The sequence below is a fragment of the Vipera berus genome (assembly GCF_964194415.1).
Source record: "Vipera berus genome assembly, chromosome: W".
Lineage (NCBI taxonomy): Eukaryota > Metazoa > Chordata > Lepidosauria > Squamata > Viperidae > Vipera > Vipera berus.
The window spans coordinates 71,853,282-71,872,704 of record NC_138210.1 but is presented as its reverse complement, the minus strand read 5'-3'; the positions used below and the strand labels follow the sequence as shown (position 1 = coordinate 71,872,704).

Here is a 19,423-nt window from a genome sequence, read left to right as displayed (position 1 = left end):
TCTACCTAGATATAGATTTAATATATACATAGATTTATCAAATTATTATTATTAATTATTGAAGCTTGAGATTACACAGGAAGGAAAAGCCATTATTTCGGGAGCTGCTGGAGGGTGACTCCTTTCGGCTGAAGTCTCTTGCGTAGCTTCTCTTCTTGATCTTCTTTCTGTTTTTCTATTTTAGCTTCCCACTTTTTCATTCCGTGGTCTAGTTCTGACGAGAGCTGGGCTATGCGCCTCTGAAAGTCCAAAAATCAGAGAAGGGACGTTAAAAGGGACGCTAAACAGGCTGGGGAGATGTGCTTCGCATGCTCCCCCTCCAGGGGACTGGAGGCTAAAACATACGAAGAACGGTTGCAGGAATTGGGCACGTCTAGTTTAATGAAGAGAAGGATGAGGGGGGACATGATAGCAGTTATTCCAGTATCTCAGGGGCTGCCCCAAAGAAGAGGGAGTCAAGCTATTCTCCAAAGCACCCAAAGGAAGGACAAGAAGCAACGGATGGAAACTAACCAAAGAGAGAAGCCACCTAGAACTTCCTGACAGTGAGAACAATTAACCAGTGGAACAACCTGCCTCCAGAAGCTGGGAATGCTCCAACACTGGAAATTTTTAAGAAGAGACTGGACAGCCATTTGTCTGAAATGGTATAGGGTTTCCTGCCTCAGCAGGGGGTTGGACTAGAAGACCTCCAAGGTTCCTTCCAACTTTTTATTATTATTATTATTATTTTGGAAGGGACCTTGCAGATCATCTAGTCCAACCCCCTGCTCAGGCAGGAAACCCTATGCCATTTCAGACAAATGGCTGTCCCGTCTCTTCTTAAAAACTTCCAGTGCTGGAGCATTCACAGCTTCTGGAGGCAGGTGGTTTCACTGATTTAATTGTCCTTAGTTCCAGGTTTTATTTATTTATTTATTTATGGGATTTATATCCCGCCCTATCTCCCGAAGGACTCAGGGCGGCTAACAACAAAACATATAATAAGTACAGAAATTAAGATAAAAATAAAATTAAAATCATCTGTGCAATAAATTAAAATTAAAAACTAAGAGTAAATTAAAGATTGTAAATATAATTAATTAAAATGCCTGTCAGTCCAGGTCAGCCTGGTGGAATAGGATTGTTTTGAGGCCGCGGCGAAAGGATTGGAGATTTTGGGCCATCCGAAGCTCAGGGGGGAGCTGATTCCATAGGGCTGGCGCTCCCACAGAGAAGGCCCTCCCCCTGGGGGTCGCCAGCCGACATTGCCTAGCTGACGGTACCCTGAGGAGGCCTTCTCTGTGTGAGCATACTGGGCGATGGGAGTTTGTTCCCGGCAGCAGATGGTCCTGCAAGTATCCCGGGCCTAAGCCATGTAGGGCTTTAAAGGTAAGTACCAGCACCTTAAATCTCACCCGGAGGGCAACCGGTAGCCAATGCAGCTCACGCAGGAGGGGTGTAATATGGGAGTATCGGGGTGCTCCCATCACAACCCGTGCAGCTGCACTCTGCACCAGCTGAAGCTTCTCTCCTTGATTAGTTTCCATCTGTTGCTTCTTGTCCTGTCTACGGGTGCTTTGGAGAGTAGCTTGACTGCCTCTTCTTTGTGGAAACGCCTGAGATAATGGAAAATTGCTGTCATGTCACCCCTCACCCTTCTCTTCATTAAACTACACATACTCAATTCCAGCAGCCGTTCCTTATATGTTTTAGCCTCCAGTCCCCTAACCATCTTTGTTGCTCTTCTCTGCACTCTTTCCAGAGTCTCAACATCTTTTTTATATTGTGGTGACCAAAACTGGATGCAGTATTCCAAGTGTGGCCTTACCAAGGCCTTGTAAAGTGGAATTAACACTTCACGTGATCTTGAGTCTATCCCTCTGTTAATGCAGCCTAGCATTGTGTTGGCTTTTTTGGCAGCTGCAGCACACGGCTGGCTCCTATTTAAGCATGGCAGCAACTAGTCCGCACAAACAAGCAAAGCCCCATCCGCCGGATGCAGACAGCACACAAAACCACACGCTCTCCGGTCCGTGGAAAAACCCCGCTCTGTGGAACCGGTCCCTGGTACCCAAAAGGCTGGGGACCATATGAAGGACAGTTGCAAGAACATATGAAAAACGGTTGCTGGAACTGGGCACGGCTAGTCTAGTGAAGAGAAGGACCAGGGGAGTCATGATAGCAGAGTTCTAATACTTGAGGGGCTGCCACAGAGGAGGGGAATCAACCTATTTCCCAAAGCACCCCAAAGGCCAGACAAGGACTAACGGATGGAAACTGGTCAAGGAGAGATTCAACCTAGAAACAAGGAGAAATTTTCTGACCGTGAGAACAAGCAAGCAGAGGAACAGAAATTGTGAGAGCTTCATCGCTGGAAGCTTTCAAGAAGAGAACGGACTGCCATCTGTCAGGAATGGTGTAGACCAGGGGTCAGCAACCTGAAACAGTGAAAGAGCCACTCGGAACCGGTTCCCTCACAAAAGGAAAAACTGGGAGCCGCAAAAAATGTGTGCACATGCGCGTACATGCGCGCATGCACAGAACAGGGTTTGACTGAAGAGTGGAGCCAAGGTGAGATATGCACCTACCCTGCATATTTGAATTGATTGGTTGAACTTTTTTAGTCCCACCTTTTTTTTTCTTTGGACTGCACATGGCAGAGGCAGAGGACTGGGAGCCGCAGGAGACGGCTGAAAGAGCCACATGCTGCTCCGGAGGCACGGGTTGCAGACCTGTGGTGTAGGGTTTCCAGCTTGTGGGGGGGGGGGAGGTTGGACTAGATGACCCACAAGGTCCCTTCCCACTCTTGTTACTCTATTCTATTCAGCCGGGTGGTCTTCGAAGAAAAACACGAAAGGTTGGTTTCCTCCTGAAAAAAACACCTTGGGATTTATAAGACATGGACACAGACACCAATTGGTGTGTGTGTGTGTGTGAGAGAGAAAGAGAGAGAGAGAGAGAGAGAGAGAGAGAGAGAGAGAGAGAGAGAGAGAGAGAGAGAGAGAGAGAGAGAGAGAGAGAGAGGCTGTGAGAACGGGTACTTACCACGATCTCCCGGTTTTTTTCCTGTCTTCGGAGTTGGCCTGACATGGGAGGGGCTGGCCTGCCATCTGCCGGGGGAGAGGGGTGGGGGGAAAAGAAATATACAACATTATTAAAGATGCAGGCTGCTGTTCTCAGTGTTCACACATCTGCGCCAGGCAGCAGCTGGAACACGGGCTTCAAGCAGATTTCCTGAGATTGCCCGGGGCGATTCTTCTAACACTTGCGGAAGTACAGGGAGTCCCCGACTTATGACCGGTTACTTAAAAAGACCATCTGAAGTTATGGCGGACCCTGAAAAAGGGGAATGGCAGCCCAGTTTTGAAATTCTGACATCCTGCCCCCTCCGGTCACAGACTGTACAGAGTTGGAAGGGACCTTGGAGGTCTTCTAGTCCAACCCCACTGCTCAGGCAAGGGAGCCTATACCGTTTCGGACAAATGGGTTGTCCGGTCTCTTCTTCAAAACCTCCAGTGATGGGGCAGCCGCAACTTCTGGAGGCAAGCTGTTGTTCCACTGGTTAATTGTCCTCGCTGTCGGGAAATTCCTCCTTAGTTTTAGGTTGCTTCTCTCCTTGATCTGTTTCTTGTCCTGCCTTTCTGGCCCTTTGGAGTCTAGCTCAACTCCCTCTTCTTTGGAGCAGACCTTCAGATATTGGAAGACGGCTGTCCTGTCGCTAGACATCCCCAATTCCAGCATTTATTTTGGGCTCCTGGCAACTGACCCAGACTGTAAGGAGATGAGAAAAATTAATCAATGGAACGGCTTGCCAGCAGAATTGGTGAGTGCTCCAACACTGGAAGTTTTTAAGAAGAGACTGGACAACCGTTGGTCTGAAATGGTCTAGGGTTTCCCTGCCTGAGCAGGGGGTTGGACTAGAAGACCTCCCAGGTCCCTTCCAACTCTGGTTATTGTTATTTATGGCTGCTTATGACAATTGAATAGGGGACGCAGTGGCTCAGTGGGTTAGGACACTGAGCTTGTCGATCAGATGGTCGGCAGTTTGGCGGGTCGAATCCCGAGTGCCGCGTAACAGAGTGAGCGCCTGTTACTCGTCCCAGCTTCTGCCAACCTAGCAGTTCGAAAGCACGTAAAAATGCAAGTAGAAAAATAGGGACCACTCCGGTGGGAAGGTAACAGCGTTCCGTGCGCCTTTGGCGTCTACTCATGCCGGCCACATGACCACGGAGACGTCCTCGGACAAGCGCTGGGCTTTGAAACGGAGATGAGCACCGGCCCCTAGAGTCGGAAACGACTAGCACGCATGTGCGGGGGAACCTTTACCTTTATGACAATTGAGCCCAAATGTTCTGTTGCTAAGTGAGACAGCGAGACACTGCAACCATCATAAATACATGCCAGTTGCCAAGCAGCTGATATTATCATTATTATCATTATATCAAAAATTCCATTTCTGTGTTGAACAGTGTGTTGTCTAGGTATAAAAATATTCGAATATAACAATCTTCACATTCATAGGAATCTTATCCAAATACAATCATGTACTAGGAAACAGCAGTCATATTGTTAAAAACAGTATTTTCCACACTGACATTAATTGAATAACGATCAGAATATTTACTAATCCGCTATAGATCTTCCTCATACAATCCACATTTTCTCATATTTCCAACTTTCTAACCTCTGTTTCTGTCAGTTAACCATTGGTAAGACAAATCCCATGTCATAAAGTACTGTTTCTTCTTTTTCTTTAATTTTTAATGTTAACTCATCGATTTCTGCGCACGCCAGTATTTTTTAAATGATATTCCCCTCTGTAGGAGTCTCTTCATTTTTTCCAATATTGTGCATATACTCTCCTAGCTGCTGTTAATATAGGTAAAACTAAATATGTATTACCTTTATTATAGATTTTTGGTAACGTGCCCAATAAGAACATCTCTGGTTTTAAATCTATATGTTTTTTTTATCATTGCTTCCAGCCATAGGTGTATCTTGATCACGGGGGCGCTGCAAACCGTCAAGTGTCAAAAACCGTGCTAAGTCACTTTTCTTTCAGAGCTGTCGATAACTTTAAGTGGTCGCTAAACGAATGGATGTAAATTGAGGACTACTTGTACTCTTTCACGATGACCAGTTCCGGACGAGGATTTCATGGTTCCGACAAATGCCGTACTTCAAAGAACTTCAAGGCACTGTTTACCTTAAAGAATATTTTAATATAGTTGCATGGCTTCGGCATGCACATATTGGAAGCGAAGATCCGAATTCTCCTCCCCTGAACACATTGTATCAAGCACAATTCCCTCCCTTCATTCAACGTCATAAATCACATTCTCCAATTAGTTTAAAAGGCGAACTTTCCCTCCCGCCAAATTCTTGAGATACATTCTCCCTACTTCCCCCCAGCGTCCACTAATTCTAACTCTAAAAGTAATATTATTTATTTTTATTTTAATTCCATTTATATCCCACCCTTCTCCGAAGACTCAGGGCAGCTTTACAAGCTTAGCAGTAGCCTTCATTCTATGTATATGCCTGCTTGTTAGGGCTTTCGTCCCCCCCAAGCGGCATTATTACAAAGTCAGCTTATTGCCCCCAACAATCTGGGTCCTCATTTTACCTACCTCGGAAGGATGGAAGGCTGAGTCAACCTTGAGCCTGGTGGGATGCGAACCTGCACTAATTGCGGGCAGCTGGTGTTACTTAAGGAGGCATTAGCCCACTGCTCCACCAAGGCACCAGTTAAAGGGAGGCTACATCTCCCTACGTTGTCAAGCAAGAACATCCGATGCTAGCAGCACTGGCAGAGAAGATATAAAATCTGACAGGACATTCTCGGATGTATCCAGGCCTTTCAGAGCTTGAAAAGTGATGACCAGCCGTTTAAATTGGGCTACGCAACCATTTTAATACAGCTGGAACTCCCCGTCGCCCGCAAGGCCCTGGTCAATCAGCGGGCCACTAAATTCCACACGATTATCCTTTTTGAACTGCTAGGTTGGCAGAAGCTGGGACGAGTAACAGGCGCTCACTCTGTTACGCGGCACTCGGGATTCGACCCGCCAAACTGCCGACCTTCTGATCGACAAGCTCAGCGTCCTAACCCACTGAGCCACCTAGCAGTTCGAAAGCACGTAAAAAAAAATGCAAGTAGAAAAATAGGGACCACTACGGTGGGAAGGTAACAGCGTTCCGTGCGCCTTTGGCGTCTAGTCATGCCAGCCACATGACCACGAAGACATCCTCGGACAAGCGCTGGCTCTTCGGCTTTGAAAGGGAGATGAGCACCGGCCCCTAGAGTCGGAAACGACTAGCACACATGTGCGGGGGGAACCTTTACCTTTTAAAATCCTTTTTGAAGGTGATCATTTGTTTCCTGAAACGGTGTCTGAAAGGGGCTTGGCTTTTATTTTTATTATTTTGCTTTCGTCTTGCAGGTTGCTTTAAGGGGCTCTGGCATAAAAAAGCAGTATAAATATCAATAGATAATGCATTTCCCCCCCCCATCCTGGTTTGTTTGTTTATTTACCAGCAAAAGACCAATCTGGAAAGTCGGTGGTCGGACCGCGATCTGTTGGATTTATAGGGAGACCGTGCCTGGGGGAAAAAAAGAAAGGCAAAATTGTTTTGTTCGGCTCTCGGAAATTAAACCGATTGCTAACAGATGAAAGGGATTTGATTCTGCCTTTACCGATAATGTAAATAATATTTTGCTTGGCACGCCTGCTCAGGTCTGAACACCCCTCCCCCACAACAGCTCCCATCTTCCAATTTCCTACACAGCAAACTGCAAAATAGTCAGAAGGGACCCTGGAGCTCTTCTAGTCCAACCCCCTTCTCAAGCAGGAAAACCTATCCTATACCATTTCAGATAAATGCTTGTCCAGTCTCTTCTTAAAAACTTCCAGTGTTGGAGTAACCACAACTTCCTTCTGGAAGCAAGTTAAGATAAGATTAGATAAGCTTTACTGTCATTTTTTTTGTTTTTTTACTGTGGGCACACTGGCACACATTAAAAATGAATTCCTGTTGCCTGCTCTCAAAAGTGTACATGTACGTAACACACATGCAAACATGCTATATAGAACATATGTACAGACCTACACCCTTGCCTGTAAATAACATATAAATATTAATCACCGAATACATAGCAGAATAATAATAATAATAATAATAATAATAATAATAATAATAGGAAGAAGAAGAAGAAGAAGAAGAAGAAGAAGAAGAAGAAGAAGAAGAAGAAGAAGAAGAAGAAGAAGAAGAAGAAGAAGAAGAAGAAGAAGAAGAAGAAGAAGAAGAAGAAGAAGAAGAAGAAGAAGAAGTAGAAGAAGTAGTAGTTGGAAGGGACCTTGGAGGTCATCTAGTCCAACCCCCTGCTCAGGCAGGAAACCCTGTACCATTTCAGGCAAATGGCTGTCCAGTCTCTTCTTAAAAACTTCCAGTGTTTTTTAACAGAAGAGACTATTTCCAGCATTCACCACTTCTGGAGGCAGGTTGTTCCACTGGTAAATTGTTCTAACTGTCAGGAAGTTTCTCCTTAGTTCTAGGTTGCTTCTCTCCTTGACTAGTTTCCATCCGTTGCTTCTTGTCCTGCCTTCGGGTGCTTTGGAGAATAGCTTGACTCCCTCTTCTTTGGGGCAGCCCCTGAGATATTGGAAGACTGCTATCATATCACCCCTCACCCTTCTCTTCGTTAAACTACACATGACCAATTCCAGCAACCGTTCCCTATATGTTTTAGCCTCCAGTCCCCCAATCATCTTTGTTGCTACTGTATGGAACGAAAACTGCGACTGAATTTGGACATTCTGCTTCGGAGACCACGGAGCCCCCTCCCAGGAACTAACAAGGAAAACAGGCCACGGAGAGCGTGTGTAGCGTCCCACACAATCTTGCGGACCCTGCTCAAGCAACGCTTATGTGCCACATCCTGGATGGAAGGGAGGGAACTGCCAATGATCTCTTCTGCTGTCCTCACCACTCTCAGCACCCCCTTCCTGTCCGAAGCTGGGAAGGCTCCCAAACCAGATGGCAATGCAGTACGACTGGATGCTCTCGATCGTCCCTCCGCAGTGTGTGGCAAGGACAGGGGAAGGAAGATGTGCTTTTTCTCATGCGGTGCAAGAAATGCAGGCGCTGCTGTTGAGCGACCAAGCTAGCCTCAACAGCTGCACACCCAGAAACCTGATGCTGCTAACCACCTCCGCTTGTCCTACTGATTTAATTGTTCTGCCTGTAGGGAAATTTCTCCTTCGTTCCAGGTTGGTTCTCTCCTTGATTCATTTCCATTCAATTCCCTCCAGCTAAGGACCGTCTCACTCCAATGGGATTGGCACACCCTACCCATGACGGGCACGTTGCAGAACCCTTGGGTCAAGGAAAAGAGCCTTTTCTGCTGTGGCTCCTACCTTCTGGAGCATCTCGCCCCCTGAGGTGAGACCCAACCTGCCCTTTTGGCCTTCCACAAGGGCCACAAGACCTGGTACTGCCCATCATTCCGGGGCCCCAAGGGGACGTGTCATTCTGAAGGGAGTTACTGGAGTAAGATAACAACAGAAGAGACTATTTGTAGCTCAGGGTTGAACGTTGGGGGGGGGGTCTTTGCTGCTCTCTGAGCTGGGTTGTTTCCCCCGTGTTTAATCTTGCGCTAGCCTTGAGGAGGTTACCTAGTATGGTAGTGGAACGTCTGCGAGAGAAAAACAATCAAGCTGAGAACAGTAAGGGCCCCACAGTCCTCCTCCTCCTCCTGACAAATCCCATTCCCTTCTAGCACTGATGATGCTCCCTAGTTGGGTCATGAAATATCTGCAAAAAACCCCCATCAAGCTCAGAGAGCACCAAGGACCCCACAGTCCTCCTCCTCCTCCTCCTTCACACAGAACCCCCTCCCTACTAGCACTGATGATTCTGCCTTAGTTGGGTCATGAAATGTCTACACGATGTTCTCTGAGCTGGGTTGTTTCCTCCTTGTTTAATCTTGCGTTAGCCCTGAGCAGGTTACCTAGTATGGTAGTGAAACGTCTGCGAGAGAAAAACAATCCACCTCGGAGAGCACCGAGGACGTCACTGGACTCAAATAAGACCCCACCTCTTTCGCCCCAAGGGCAGACATGTCAAACACAAGGCCCGGGGGACGGATCCAGCCCGCAAAGTGGTTTCATGTGGCCCGCGAAGCCATCCTGGAAACAGTGAGGGAACGGCCCCCGCTGCCTTGGCCCTGGCCCAGAGACCCTCCTTCTGCCAGAGACCCTCAGATCTGTCCCACTCCTGCCCAGGCCCCCATAGGCACCCTTGATGCCAACGATGTAGAGCTGGCCATGCCCACCCAGTAGGCCATACGCACTCTAGCCACGCCCACCCAGTAGGCCACACCCACCCAGGCCACACCCACCCAGCCCCTTGAGGGCAACCGCAATGCTGATGCGGCCCTCAATGAAATTGAGTTTGACACCCCTGCCCAAGGGCATCCTGGCCCCCTTCCTTTCCCCCATCTTTGTTAGTTCCTAAATTAATTTCACTGGGACTATTTACCGTTTTAATGTTTTATGGTGTTACTTTTGTTGAATGAAAGGAGCCTAGAATTGCCTCTAGCTGAGGCAATTTATTACAATCAATAAAACATTCGAAGTTACCACAGCACCGGAAAAAGTGACATGACCATGTTTCATACTTATGACTGTTGCGGCATCCCCCCACGGTCACGTGATTTACATTTGGATGCTTAAGAACAGGTTCATACTTAGGACGGTCGCAGCCTCCCAGAGTCGTGTGATCCCCTTTTGCGACCTTCAGACGAGCAAAGCCAGTGGGGAAAGCCAGATTCACTTAACCACCATGTGACTAATTTAACAACTGCAGGGATTCACTTCCCAAAAGTGGCTCGAAAAGACATAAAAATGGGACAAAACTCACTTAACAAGTGACACACTTAGCAACATAAATTCTGAGCTCAATTGTGGTCATAACTCGAGGACTACCTGGATATAGAGGATAGATAAAAAGATAGATGATAGACAGATAGACATAGATAATAGATATAGATGACAGATGATAAATGATAGATGGATAGATGATAGATATAGATAATACAGATGGTAGATGATAAATGATAAATGGATAGATGATATAGATGGTAGATGATAAATGATAGACATATATGATAGATAGATAGATAGATAGATAGATAGATAGATAGATAGATAGATAGATAGATAGATAGCACTCACTTTGCTCTCCATTTACTTCCGGCAAGTTTCATGGTACTGCAATGGAAACTCCGAGCCAATTTCACAAGCTGGGATCCTACAGGGTGAGAAACCAGACAGAAAACGCATGGCTGAACTGGTGTCCTTGGCAAACCATTTAACACCCCCCCTCTCTCTTAGATAGATAGATAGATAGATAGATAGATAGATAGATAGATAGATATACACACACACATACACAAAAGGGACGCGGTGGCTCAGTGGGTTAGGACGCTGAGCTTGTCGATCAGAAGGTCGGCAGTTTGGCGGGTCGAATCCCGAGTGCCGCGTAACAGAGTGAGCGCCTGTTACTCATCCCAGCTTCTGCCAACCTAGCAGTTCGAAAGCACGTAAAAAGGCAAGTAGAATAATAGGGATCACTCCGGTGGGAAGGGAACAGCGTTCCGTGCGCCTTTGGCGTCTAGTCATGCCGGCCACAGGACCACGGAGATGTCCTCGGACAAGCGCTGGCTCTTTGGCTTTGAAACGGAGATGAGCACCGGCCCCTAGAGTCGGAAACGACTAGCACGCATGTGCGGGGGAACCTTGTAAAGCCAAAGCTTTACAAGACTTAGAAAACTCCTACTAGCTGAGCTGAACTTTAAAAACGATGTACAAAGCCTGTGTTCCTTTTTCATATGCTTTCCGAGAGGTATGGATAATTAACTATTAATTAATAATTAACATTTTTTTATTTTAATGTTAATTTTACTGATTATATTGCACACTGCCCAGATCCCATCTCTGAGAGGAATGGGTGGTTAAGAAATATGAAGGAAAGAAAGTGAGAGTGAGAGTGAGAGAGAGTGCAAAGGAAAGAAAAAAGGAAGAGAAGGAGGAAGGAAGCAAGGAAAGAAAGAAAGAAAAAGAGAGAAGGGGAAAGAAGGAAGAGAAGAAGAGGGAGGGAGGAAAGGAAAGAAAAAAAGGAAGAGAAGGGGAAAGCAGAAAGGAAGGAAGGAAAGAGAAAAAAGAAAGAGAGAGAAGGGGAAAGAAGAAGGGAAGAGGGAGGGAGGAAAGGAAAGAAAAAAGGAAGAGGAAAGCAGAAGGAAGGAAGCAAGGAAAGAAAGAAAGAGAAAGAAAGAAAGACAGGGAAGGAAGGAAAGAGATGTTCTATTAAGTTTTATTTAACAAGGTACCAGGTATCTTTCACCCCTGTTGGGGAAGGACATTTCTTGATTTTTAGACAGTGTATCTCCTGGGTGGTTTTTTTTTTAAAAAAATCATATATATATATATATATATATATATATATATATATATATATATATATATATATATATATATATATATATATATATATATATATATATATATATATATATATATATATATATATATATATATATATATATATATATATATATATATATATATATATATATATATGGTTGACTCAGCCTTCCATCCTTCCGAGGTAAGTAAAATGAGGACCCAGATTGTTGGAGGCAATTAAGCTGACTTTGTAATAATGCCGCTTGGGGGGGGCGAAAGCCCTAATAAGCAGGCATATACATAGAATGAAGGCTACTGCTAAGCTTGGAAACCGCCCTGAGTCTTTGGAGAAGGGCGGGATATAAATGGAATTAAAATAAATAAATAAAAATAAATATATATATTTAATTCCATTTATATCCTGCCCTTCTCCGAAGACACAGGGTGGCTTACAAGCTTAGCAGTAGCCTTCATTCTATGTATATGCCTGCTTATTAGGGCTTTCACCCCCCACCCCACCCCCCGCGGCATTATTACAAAGTCAGCTTAATTGCCCCCAACAATCTGGGTCCTCATATATATTGACTGTAAGGAGGCAATACACAACTAGTTTTATTCCCTTTGGACTTCATCAGGTGTATGTAGCTACAATATTATGGCTACATATATTTGATAAGTTTCAAACAGAATGAAACTAGTCCTGCACTGCCTCCAAGTGGTTCAGAATGTATTAACCGAGGTGTTCTCCAGGCTGAGTGAGTAGTAGAGAAAGAATCAGAGGAAAAACGGGAGCTAAAATGTAACAATGAGCACCGCAAGAGTGGAAGCAAGGTTACTAGAATTAGTGTGGGGTTTGCTTCCCAGAAGCCTTCCGTTGCGTGCATTTTTCCCCCCTTTTTTAAAACAATTTTATTAAACATTGCAATCCATAAAATACGGGTGGTCGTCTTATAGCAGTTCATTTGGTGATCATTCGAAGTTACGACGACACTGAAAAAAAGTGACTTATGACCCTTGTGGTCACGTGATCATAATTCGGATGCTTGGCAACTGACCTGCATATACCACCTGGCTTGGATCCTGAAATGTTACTGAATTCAAAAAAAATATATTAAAATCCAAAATCCCAAAGAAAAAAAAATTAAACAGAGATGAAACAAAACTAAACAAAAATATTGAAGAAAATGTGAATTAAAAAAAGACAAAAAACATACTATTCCCCCCTCCCCCGGGTCAATTGCATTGTGTATAGATGTACAGCCTTATAAATTCTGGATGTGCTTTGCAAGGGGGGGGGGACCTACTACAATTAGTCCTTGACCTGCGACCACAATTGAGCCCAAATTTTCTGTTGCTAAGTCATAATCACAATAGTAAATTTGAAAGGGACCTTGGAGGTCATCCAGTCCAACCCCCTGCTCAGGCTGTCCAGTCTCTTCTTAAAAACTTCCAGTGTTGGAGCATTCACCGCTTCTGGAGGCAGGTTGTTCCACTGATTAATTGTTCTCACTGTCAGGAAGTTTCTCCTTAGTTCTAGGTTGCTTCTCTCTTTGGTCAGTTTCCATCTGTTGCTTCTTGTCCTGCCTTCAGGCGCTTGGAGAATAGCTTGACTCCCCAAAAGTGAGACATTTGTTAAGCGAGTTTTGCCCCATTTTACAACCTTTCTTGCCACAGTTGCTAAGTGAATCACTGCAGCTCTCAAGTTAGTTAACACGGTTAAGTGAATCAGACTTCCCCATTGACTTTGTCAGAACCGTCATAAATATGAGGCCTCCAAATTTTGAACACTTGGCCATGGAGATGCTGCAACAGCCATTAGTGTGAAAACCGCGCGAGTTGTAATGGGGGTCTCCCGATACTCCCATGTAACACCTCTACTCCGCGAGCTGCATTGGCTTCCGGTTGCCCTCCGGGTGAAATTCAAGGTGCTGGTTATCACCTATAAAGCCTTACATGGCCTGGGTCCGGGTTATTTGAGGGAACACCTGCTGCCGGCATCAAACGCCCTTCGCCCAGTGCGCTCCCACAGGGAGGGTCTGCTCAGGGTTCCGCCGGTAAGAGATTGCCGGCGGGTGACACCCAGGGATAGGGCCTTCTCAGTGGGAGCGCCTGCCCTCTGGAACCAGCTGCCGGTGGAGCTGAGAACTGCCCCCGACCTCCGATCATTCCGCCGGGGCCTGAAGACTTGGCTCTTTGAGCTCCCGGGCCCAGGCTGAGGAGAAAACTTTTAACTGGGGTTTTTAAGAGTACAGGGTGAATTTAATATTTTTTAACTTGGTTTTTAACTTTTGTATGTTTGATTTTTAATTCCCTGTAAACCACCCTGAGTCCTCAGGGAAAGGGCGGTATATAAATGTAATAAAAATAAAAATAAAATAAAATAAAAATGGTCATACGTCACTTTTTTCAGCGCCATGGTAACTTCAAATGGATTCCAGTATCTGAGGGGCTGCCACAAGGCAGAGGGGGTCAGACTGTTCACCAAAGCACCAAAGGGAAGGACGAGAAACAATGGTTGGAAACCGATCAAAGAGAGAAGCAACCTGGAATCAAGGAGAAACTTCCTGACAGTGAGGATAATCAACCAGTGGAACAGCTTGCCACCAGGAATCGTGGGCGCTGCAACACTAGAGATTTTTAAGAAGAGACTAGACCAGGGGTCTTCAAACTTGGCCCTTTTATGACTTGTGGACTTCAACTCCCAGAATTCCTCAGCCATGCTGGCTGAGGAATTCTGGGAGTTGAAGTCCACAAGTCATAAAAGGGCCAAGTTTGAAGACCCCTGGACTAGACAATCACCTGCCTGAGATGGTACTATATAGGCTCTCCTGCTTGAGCAGGGGGCTAGACTAGAAGACCTTCAAGATCCCTTCCAGCCCTGCCCTGCCCTGCCCTATCCCATTCCATCCCATCCTCTGTTGAAAGTCGATTACCTGTACTGTTGCAATAGATCTGTCAGTGTTAAGGGGGCATATTTTGACCCTTCACCCTTCTGTTTCTCAACTTTGCCAACTTTTAAGACAGATGGACTTCAACTCCCAGAATTCCCCAGCTAGCTGTGCTGCCTGGGGAATCCTGGGAGTTGAAGTCCACCCGTCTTAAAAGTTGCTGGGGTTGGAAAAATGCAGTTCCGGTCACCCACAAAACGGGCTGGATATCAGTTAATTCATTAGCCAACCCCCCACCCCACCCCATTTACTGCTCAATAGGGCCATCGCGGGGCTTATAGTGCAATTTGGACCTTTCTGAATTAGGAATTTGAATTAGGAATTTGAGGTCAGTCTTCCCTGGAGGGTGTCCTTCAAATGTCTGGGAATATTAGGAGTGGATAGTTAGTTGGGCAGGGTCCCTTTTTGCAACCTGGGTCTCCGCACATCCCCTCCCAAGGCAGCCCTATTGAAACCAACGCAACCGACCCCGGCAAAAGCAAAATAAGAAGCCATCCGTTCTCTCGACACGCGTTCCTGCCCGTGCACACGCGCTCGTTCCCGCCTCCAAGAGGTCCATACCCAGGCTCGGGTTCACTGGAAGCGCCATTCAGAAGACCCGAGTTGCGCGGTGCTCGTTTGCCGACTGTGCACGGTTCAAACCTGCCCTGGAGGCGCCATTTTTGGATCGTCCAAACGGAAGTTCCACCTCATCCGGTCACCGGTTGACTGGGAGGCGCCATGTTTGTACGGATGTAGAACGTCTCGCAGGAAAAGGGCAGAACATTGGATAGGGGCGAAGCGTCGAGGCGTCCGCTGGAGCTACTCTCCGGAGACCACCGCTGGGCGGCATTTGGAAAACAACGCGGATTGTATTGTCCGGCTATTGATAGCGTCCATTCGTCTGCGAGAGCCGCCATTTTCGGCCCAGGCGTTAGAGGACTTGGGTGTGCGTGACCCGGAAGCTAAATCAGACTCCATTTTGCAAACGGAAAGGGAGATCCGCTTCCATCTTGGATGAGGCGTCCTTATTCGCCTACGGCAGGGCTAAGCAATCTTGGCTCTTTTATGACTCGTGGACTTCAACTCCCAGAATTCCTGAGCCAGCATGGCTGGCTCAGGAATTCTGGGAGTTGAAGTCCACGAGTCATAATGCCTACCTTGTTCGCATAAACAATAATAACCACTAAATTGCCATCTATTCGTTACTTTGAGGAAAACATCACACTTCTAAGAAAGGCCCCGCCGAGGTTCCAATGTAGCATTCGTGACGTTTCAGAGCATTCTGGCGGCCATGTTTCCTAGGGGCGGAAAGGGCGTCTCGGCCATTTTCCAAACGGTCCCTAGGTTCCCTGGCGCCATCTTGGATGCTGGTTGCTAAGGAAGCCGTTGCCCTTGGCGACGATGTAAACAGTCATCTGGGATTCCGCCTGTTCGGATGGCCGAGGGAGGCCCAGATTGATGCAAGTGACCGAGGAATAAATTAGCTCCTTTCTCTTAACCAGTCTTCCCCAACCGGGCGCTCTCCATTCCTCCCCATCGGGTCTAGACAGTGCCAGCTGGGAATGATGGGATGCGAGGTGGATCATTTGCCCAGCCCCAGAGCGTCAGATGGGAAAAGGCCTCACTTACTTCACTTTCTTCTCTTTTTTTTCCAAGAAAAAGGGTCTTTTCCTCTGTCTCTCTGTGTGTGTTTGTGTGTGTACTATATTTGATTTTATTAAATTCATATAGTGCTCATTTCACTATCAACCAAATCTGGGCTCTGGGTGGCTCACGATAATAGTAAAGCACAATATAATATACACACACACATAGCATATATAGTATATATATAGCATTTAGTATAGTATATAATAGTATGTGTGTGTATATGTGCACACTATATTTTATACATACATACACACATATATACTGTATATACACACACACACACAACTTTGTGGCATATAATAATTATAATATGTGTGGCATATACATAACTACATGTGGCATACATATAGGTTTATGGCATATATACTGTACTATAGGTGGCATAAATAGATAGACAGACATATAGGTGGCATATATACAAATGTGTATGATATATCTTTTCTCATTCACTTATGTCCGCTTGTCAGAGACTACCTCGACAAGTCCTTACAATTTTATTGGCAAGGTTTTTCCGAAGTAAAACCTCCTTCCTAGAGCTGAGAGAAAGTGACTGACTGCAGTTCTCTTTCAGCCAGTCACTTTCACCTTTCTCTCTCTCTCTCAGTATGGCATATCTTGGCCCCCAATTTCTGGAAGAGCATTTAAGACCTGGCTCGGTCAGGTTAGCATGTACAGGTTTTTTTTTAATGTGGATTCTATCGTCGTTTTCCTTTTAAACCGCCCAGAGTCACTTAAACAATGAGATGGGTGGTGTGTAAATTTTAATTAATAAATAATAAATTTAAACGTGGAAAGTACATATGAAAAGGGGACCTAAGCTGCCGAAATTTTCCAGAATTCTTTATTGGACAAAAATAGTCACAAATTAAAAAAATGAAAATGAAAATAACAAAAACAAAGGGTTCGTTATGGCCGAGCTGCGTTTCTACGCAACAGATTGATTTGTGTTCAGTTGGCTAAAATAAAAGTTCCGGAACTACTTTCGATTCTGACTTGTCTTATATTTTATCTCTTCCCCACCCCCTTCTTCTTCTTCTTTTAAGGTTGACCCGTGCTTGAGAACCCTCAGTGCCACAAAGAGGAAATGAGAAGGATTTTCTGCTGAAAACATGTTTACTTAATCGCAGTACACGCTGGTGCTAACCTAGTGGGTACAGTTGGGTCATGAAGCGCCTGCAAAGAAACCGTCACGCTCAGCGCGCACCAAGGACCCCACGGTTCAACCCTCAGCTACGGAGATTCTCTTCTCTTGGTATCAAAACAGTCTGGTGCTATCTCTGGGACTGAGCCTTTGGACTGGGAAGCTATTAACAGGATAACCAAGTTGGAAGGGACCTTGGAGGTCTTCTAGTCCAACCCCCTGCTCAGGCAGGAAACCCTATATATCGTTTTGGCATTGGTTTACTCTCCAAGCTCCAAGTTTGGTTTATGAATGTTTAGTTACCAGACTAGGTAACCCCATTTTCTTGTCCTAGTCCCTTTTAGTTTATATATGTTTTGTGTGGAGATATATAATATGAGGTATATACAGTGTACATATCTCCACACGAGACACGGAGACTCTTTGTGTATGTCTTGTGTACATACGAGGCATATACATTGTACATATCTCCACATGACACACGGAGACTCTTTATGTATGTCTTGTGTACATACGAGGCATATACATTGTACATATCTCCACACGAGACACGGAGACTCTTTGTGTATGTCTTGTGTACATACGAGGCATATACATTGTACATATCTCCACATGAGACACGGAGACTCTTTGTGTATGTCTTGTGTACATACGAGGCATATACATTGTACATATCTCCACATGAGACACAGAGACTCTGTGTATGTCTTGTGTACATATGAAGTATATGCATTGTACATATCTCCATACAACACAGAGACTCTATGTATGTCTTGTGTACATATGAGGTATATATGTTGTACATATCTCCACACGAGACACGGAGATTCTTTATGTATGTCTTGTGTACATGTGAGGTATGTACATTGTACATATCTCCACACGAGACACGGAGATTCTTTACGTCTTGTGTACACATGAGGTATATACTTTGTACATATCTCCACATGAGACACGGAGACTGTATGTATGTCATGTACATATGAGGTATATACATTATATGTATCTTCACATCAGACACAGACTGTCTTGTGTACATATGATATATACATTGTACATCTCTCCACATGAGACAGAGACTATGTATGTCTTGTGTACATATGAGATATATACATTGTACATCTCTCCACATGAGACAGAGACTGTATGTATCTCTTGTGTACATATGAGATATATACATTGTACATCTCTCCACACGAGGCACAGAGACTCTGTATGTAGAACAATTAACCAGTGGAACAACCTGCCTCCAGAAGCTGGGAATGCTCCAACACTGGAAGTTTTTAAGAAGAGACTGGACAGCCATTTGTCTGAAATGGTATAGGGTTTCCTGCCTGAGCAGGGGGTTGGACTAGATGACCTCCAAGGTCCCTTCCAACTTTACTATTATGATTATGATTATGTATGTCTTGCGTACATATGAGGTATATACATTGTACATCTCTCCACATGAGACACAGAGACTCTTTATGTATGTCTTGGGTACATATGAGGTATATACTTTGTATATATCTCCACCGGAGACAAAGAGACTCTTGTCTGGTAATGAAGCCTTCGGAAACTAAATTGAAACAAGCTTGGAGAGCAAACAAGTGCCAGCATCTAAAACCAGAGCTACAAGTCTTTTTTCTATCGTTTCAACCCTCTACCAATTCAGACAAACGGCTGTCCAGTCTCTTCTTGAAAACCTCCAGGGTTGGGGCATTCACCACTTCTGGTGGCAAGTCGTTCCGCTGGTTAATTGTCCTCACCCACCAGGCTATGCCTCCTTAGTCCTAAGGTTTGGATTAGTTTCCATCCCGTTGCTTCTTCTCCTGCCTTCAGGGGCTTCGGAGGACAGGTGGACCCCTTATCAAGGTGAAGCCGAGAGGTGGCCCAAATCTAGGATTTGCGGAAGCCCCCTTTTCCTCCAGAGCTGGGCGCAACTGGCGGCGGGGGGGGGGGGAGAGAGAGAGACTTTGTAGAAGAGTGGATGCAGACAGCAGATACAGGAAATCGCAGCCGGGTTACGGACGTGGCCTAAGCTCTCCTCAGGAAATCTCTGCTACTCTTCTTGGGCATGATTGCGAGAAAAAAAAAATATTGCAGGAACTGGCAGTCCTTTATCTCCCAAAGGATGAGGTAGGCTGTCCCTGCCCCCACCTGGCACCAGACGGACCTTGGACTCCATGGCTCACCCCCCCCTCCTCACTCCTCCCCCAGCCACCCTGCTTAGTTCCTCAAGTTAAAAGTGCTGTCCTGACAGCTTTCAATTC

At 45.5% G+C, this 19,423-nt stretch overlaps 1 protein-coding gene across 14 annotated transcripts; it reads right to left on the bottom strand.

Annotated features, from left to right (window-relative positions):
* Positions 1 to 15,081, bottom strand: LOC308676736 (large ribosomal subunit protein mL52-like). 14 transcript variants are annotated; one of them, XM_081342745.1, is made up of 8 exons: positions 14,957 to 15,031; positions 10,435 to 10,567; positions 10,218 to 10,293; positions 6,518 to 6,585; positions 6,329 to 6,441; positions 3,453 to 3,753; positions 3,028 to 3,092; positions 1 to 239 (listed from the first exon to the last, which is right to left on the bottom strand). In XM_081342745.1, exons 6-8 carry the CDS (start codon positions 3,721 to 3,723, stop codon positions 93 to 95), a joined length of 483 nt encoding a protein of 160 aa, XP_081198871.1. In that variant the 5' UTR covers positions 3,724 to 3,753; positions 6,329 to 6,441; positions 6,518 to 6,585; positions 10,218 to 10,293; positions 10,435 to 10,567; positions 14,957 to 15,031; the 3' UTR covers positions 1 to 92. The 14 variants fall into 14 exon arrangements, 12 of the variants coding, with proteins under 12 accessions (XP_081198871.1, XP_081198873.1, XP_081198874.1 ...); XM_081342747.1 differs by lacking the exon at positions 10,435 to 10,567 and adding an exon at positions 12,503 to 12,538 and having other exon boundaries at positions 14,957 to 15,004; XM_081342748.1 differs by lacking the exon at positions 10,435 to 10,567 and adding an exon at positions 13,844 to 13,921 and having other exon boundaries at positions 14,957 to 14,996.
* Positions 15,082 to 19,423: the final 4,342 nt, after the last annotated feature.

Bases quoted from the DNA above. Each gene is read 5' to 3' on its own strand.
- LOC308676736 (XM_081342745.1), bottom strand. From the start codon at position 3,723: ATGCTGGAATTGGGGATGTCTAGCGACAGGACAGCCGTCTTCCAATAT. The intron at 3,093-3,452 runs GTATAGGCTCCC...CTCCCCCGGCAG, and splicing joins CAACCCATTTGTCCGAAACG to ATGGCAGGCCAGCCCCTCCC. The intron at 240-3,027 runs GTAAGTACCCGT...TTGGACTTTCAG, and splicing joins AAAAAAACCGGGAGATCGTG to AGGCGCATAGCCCAGCTCTC.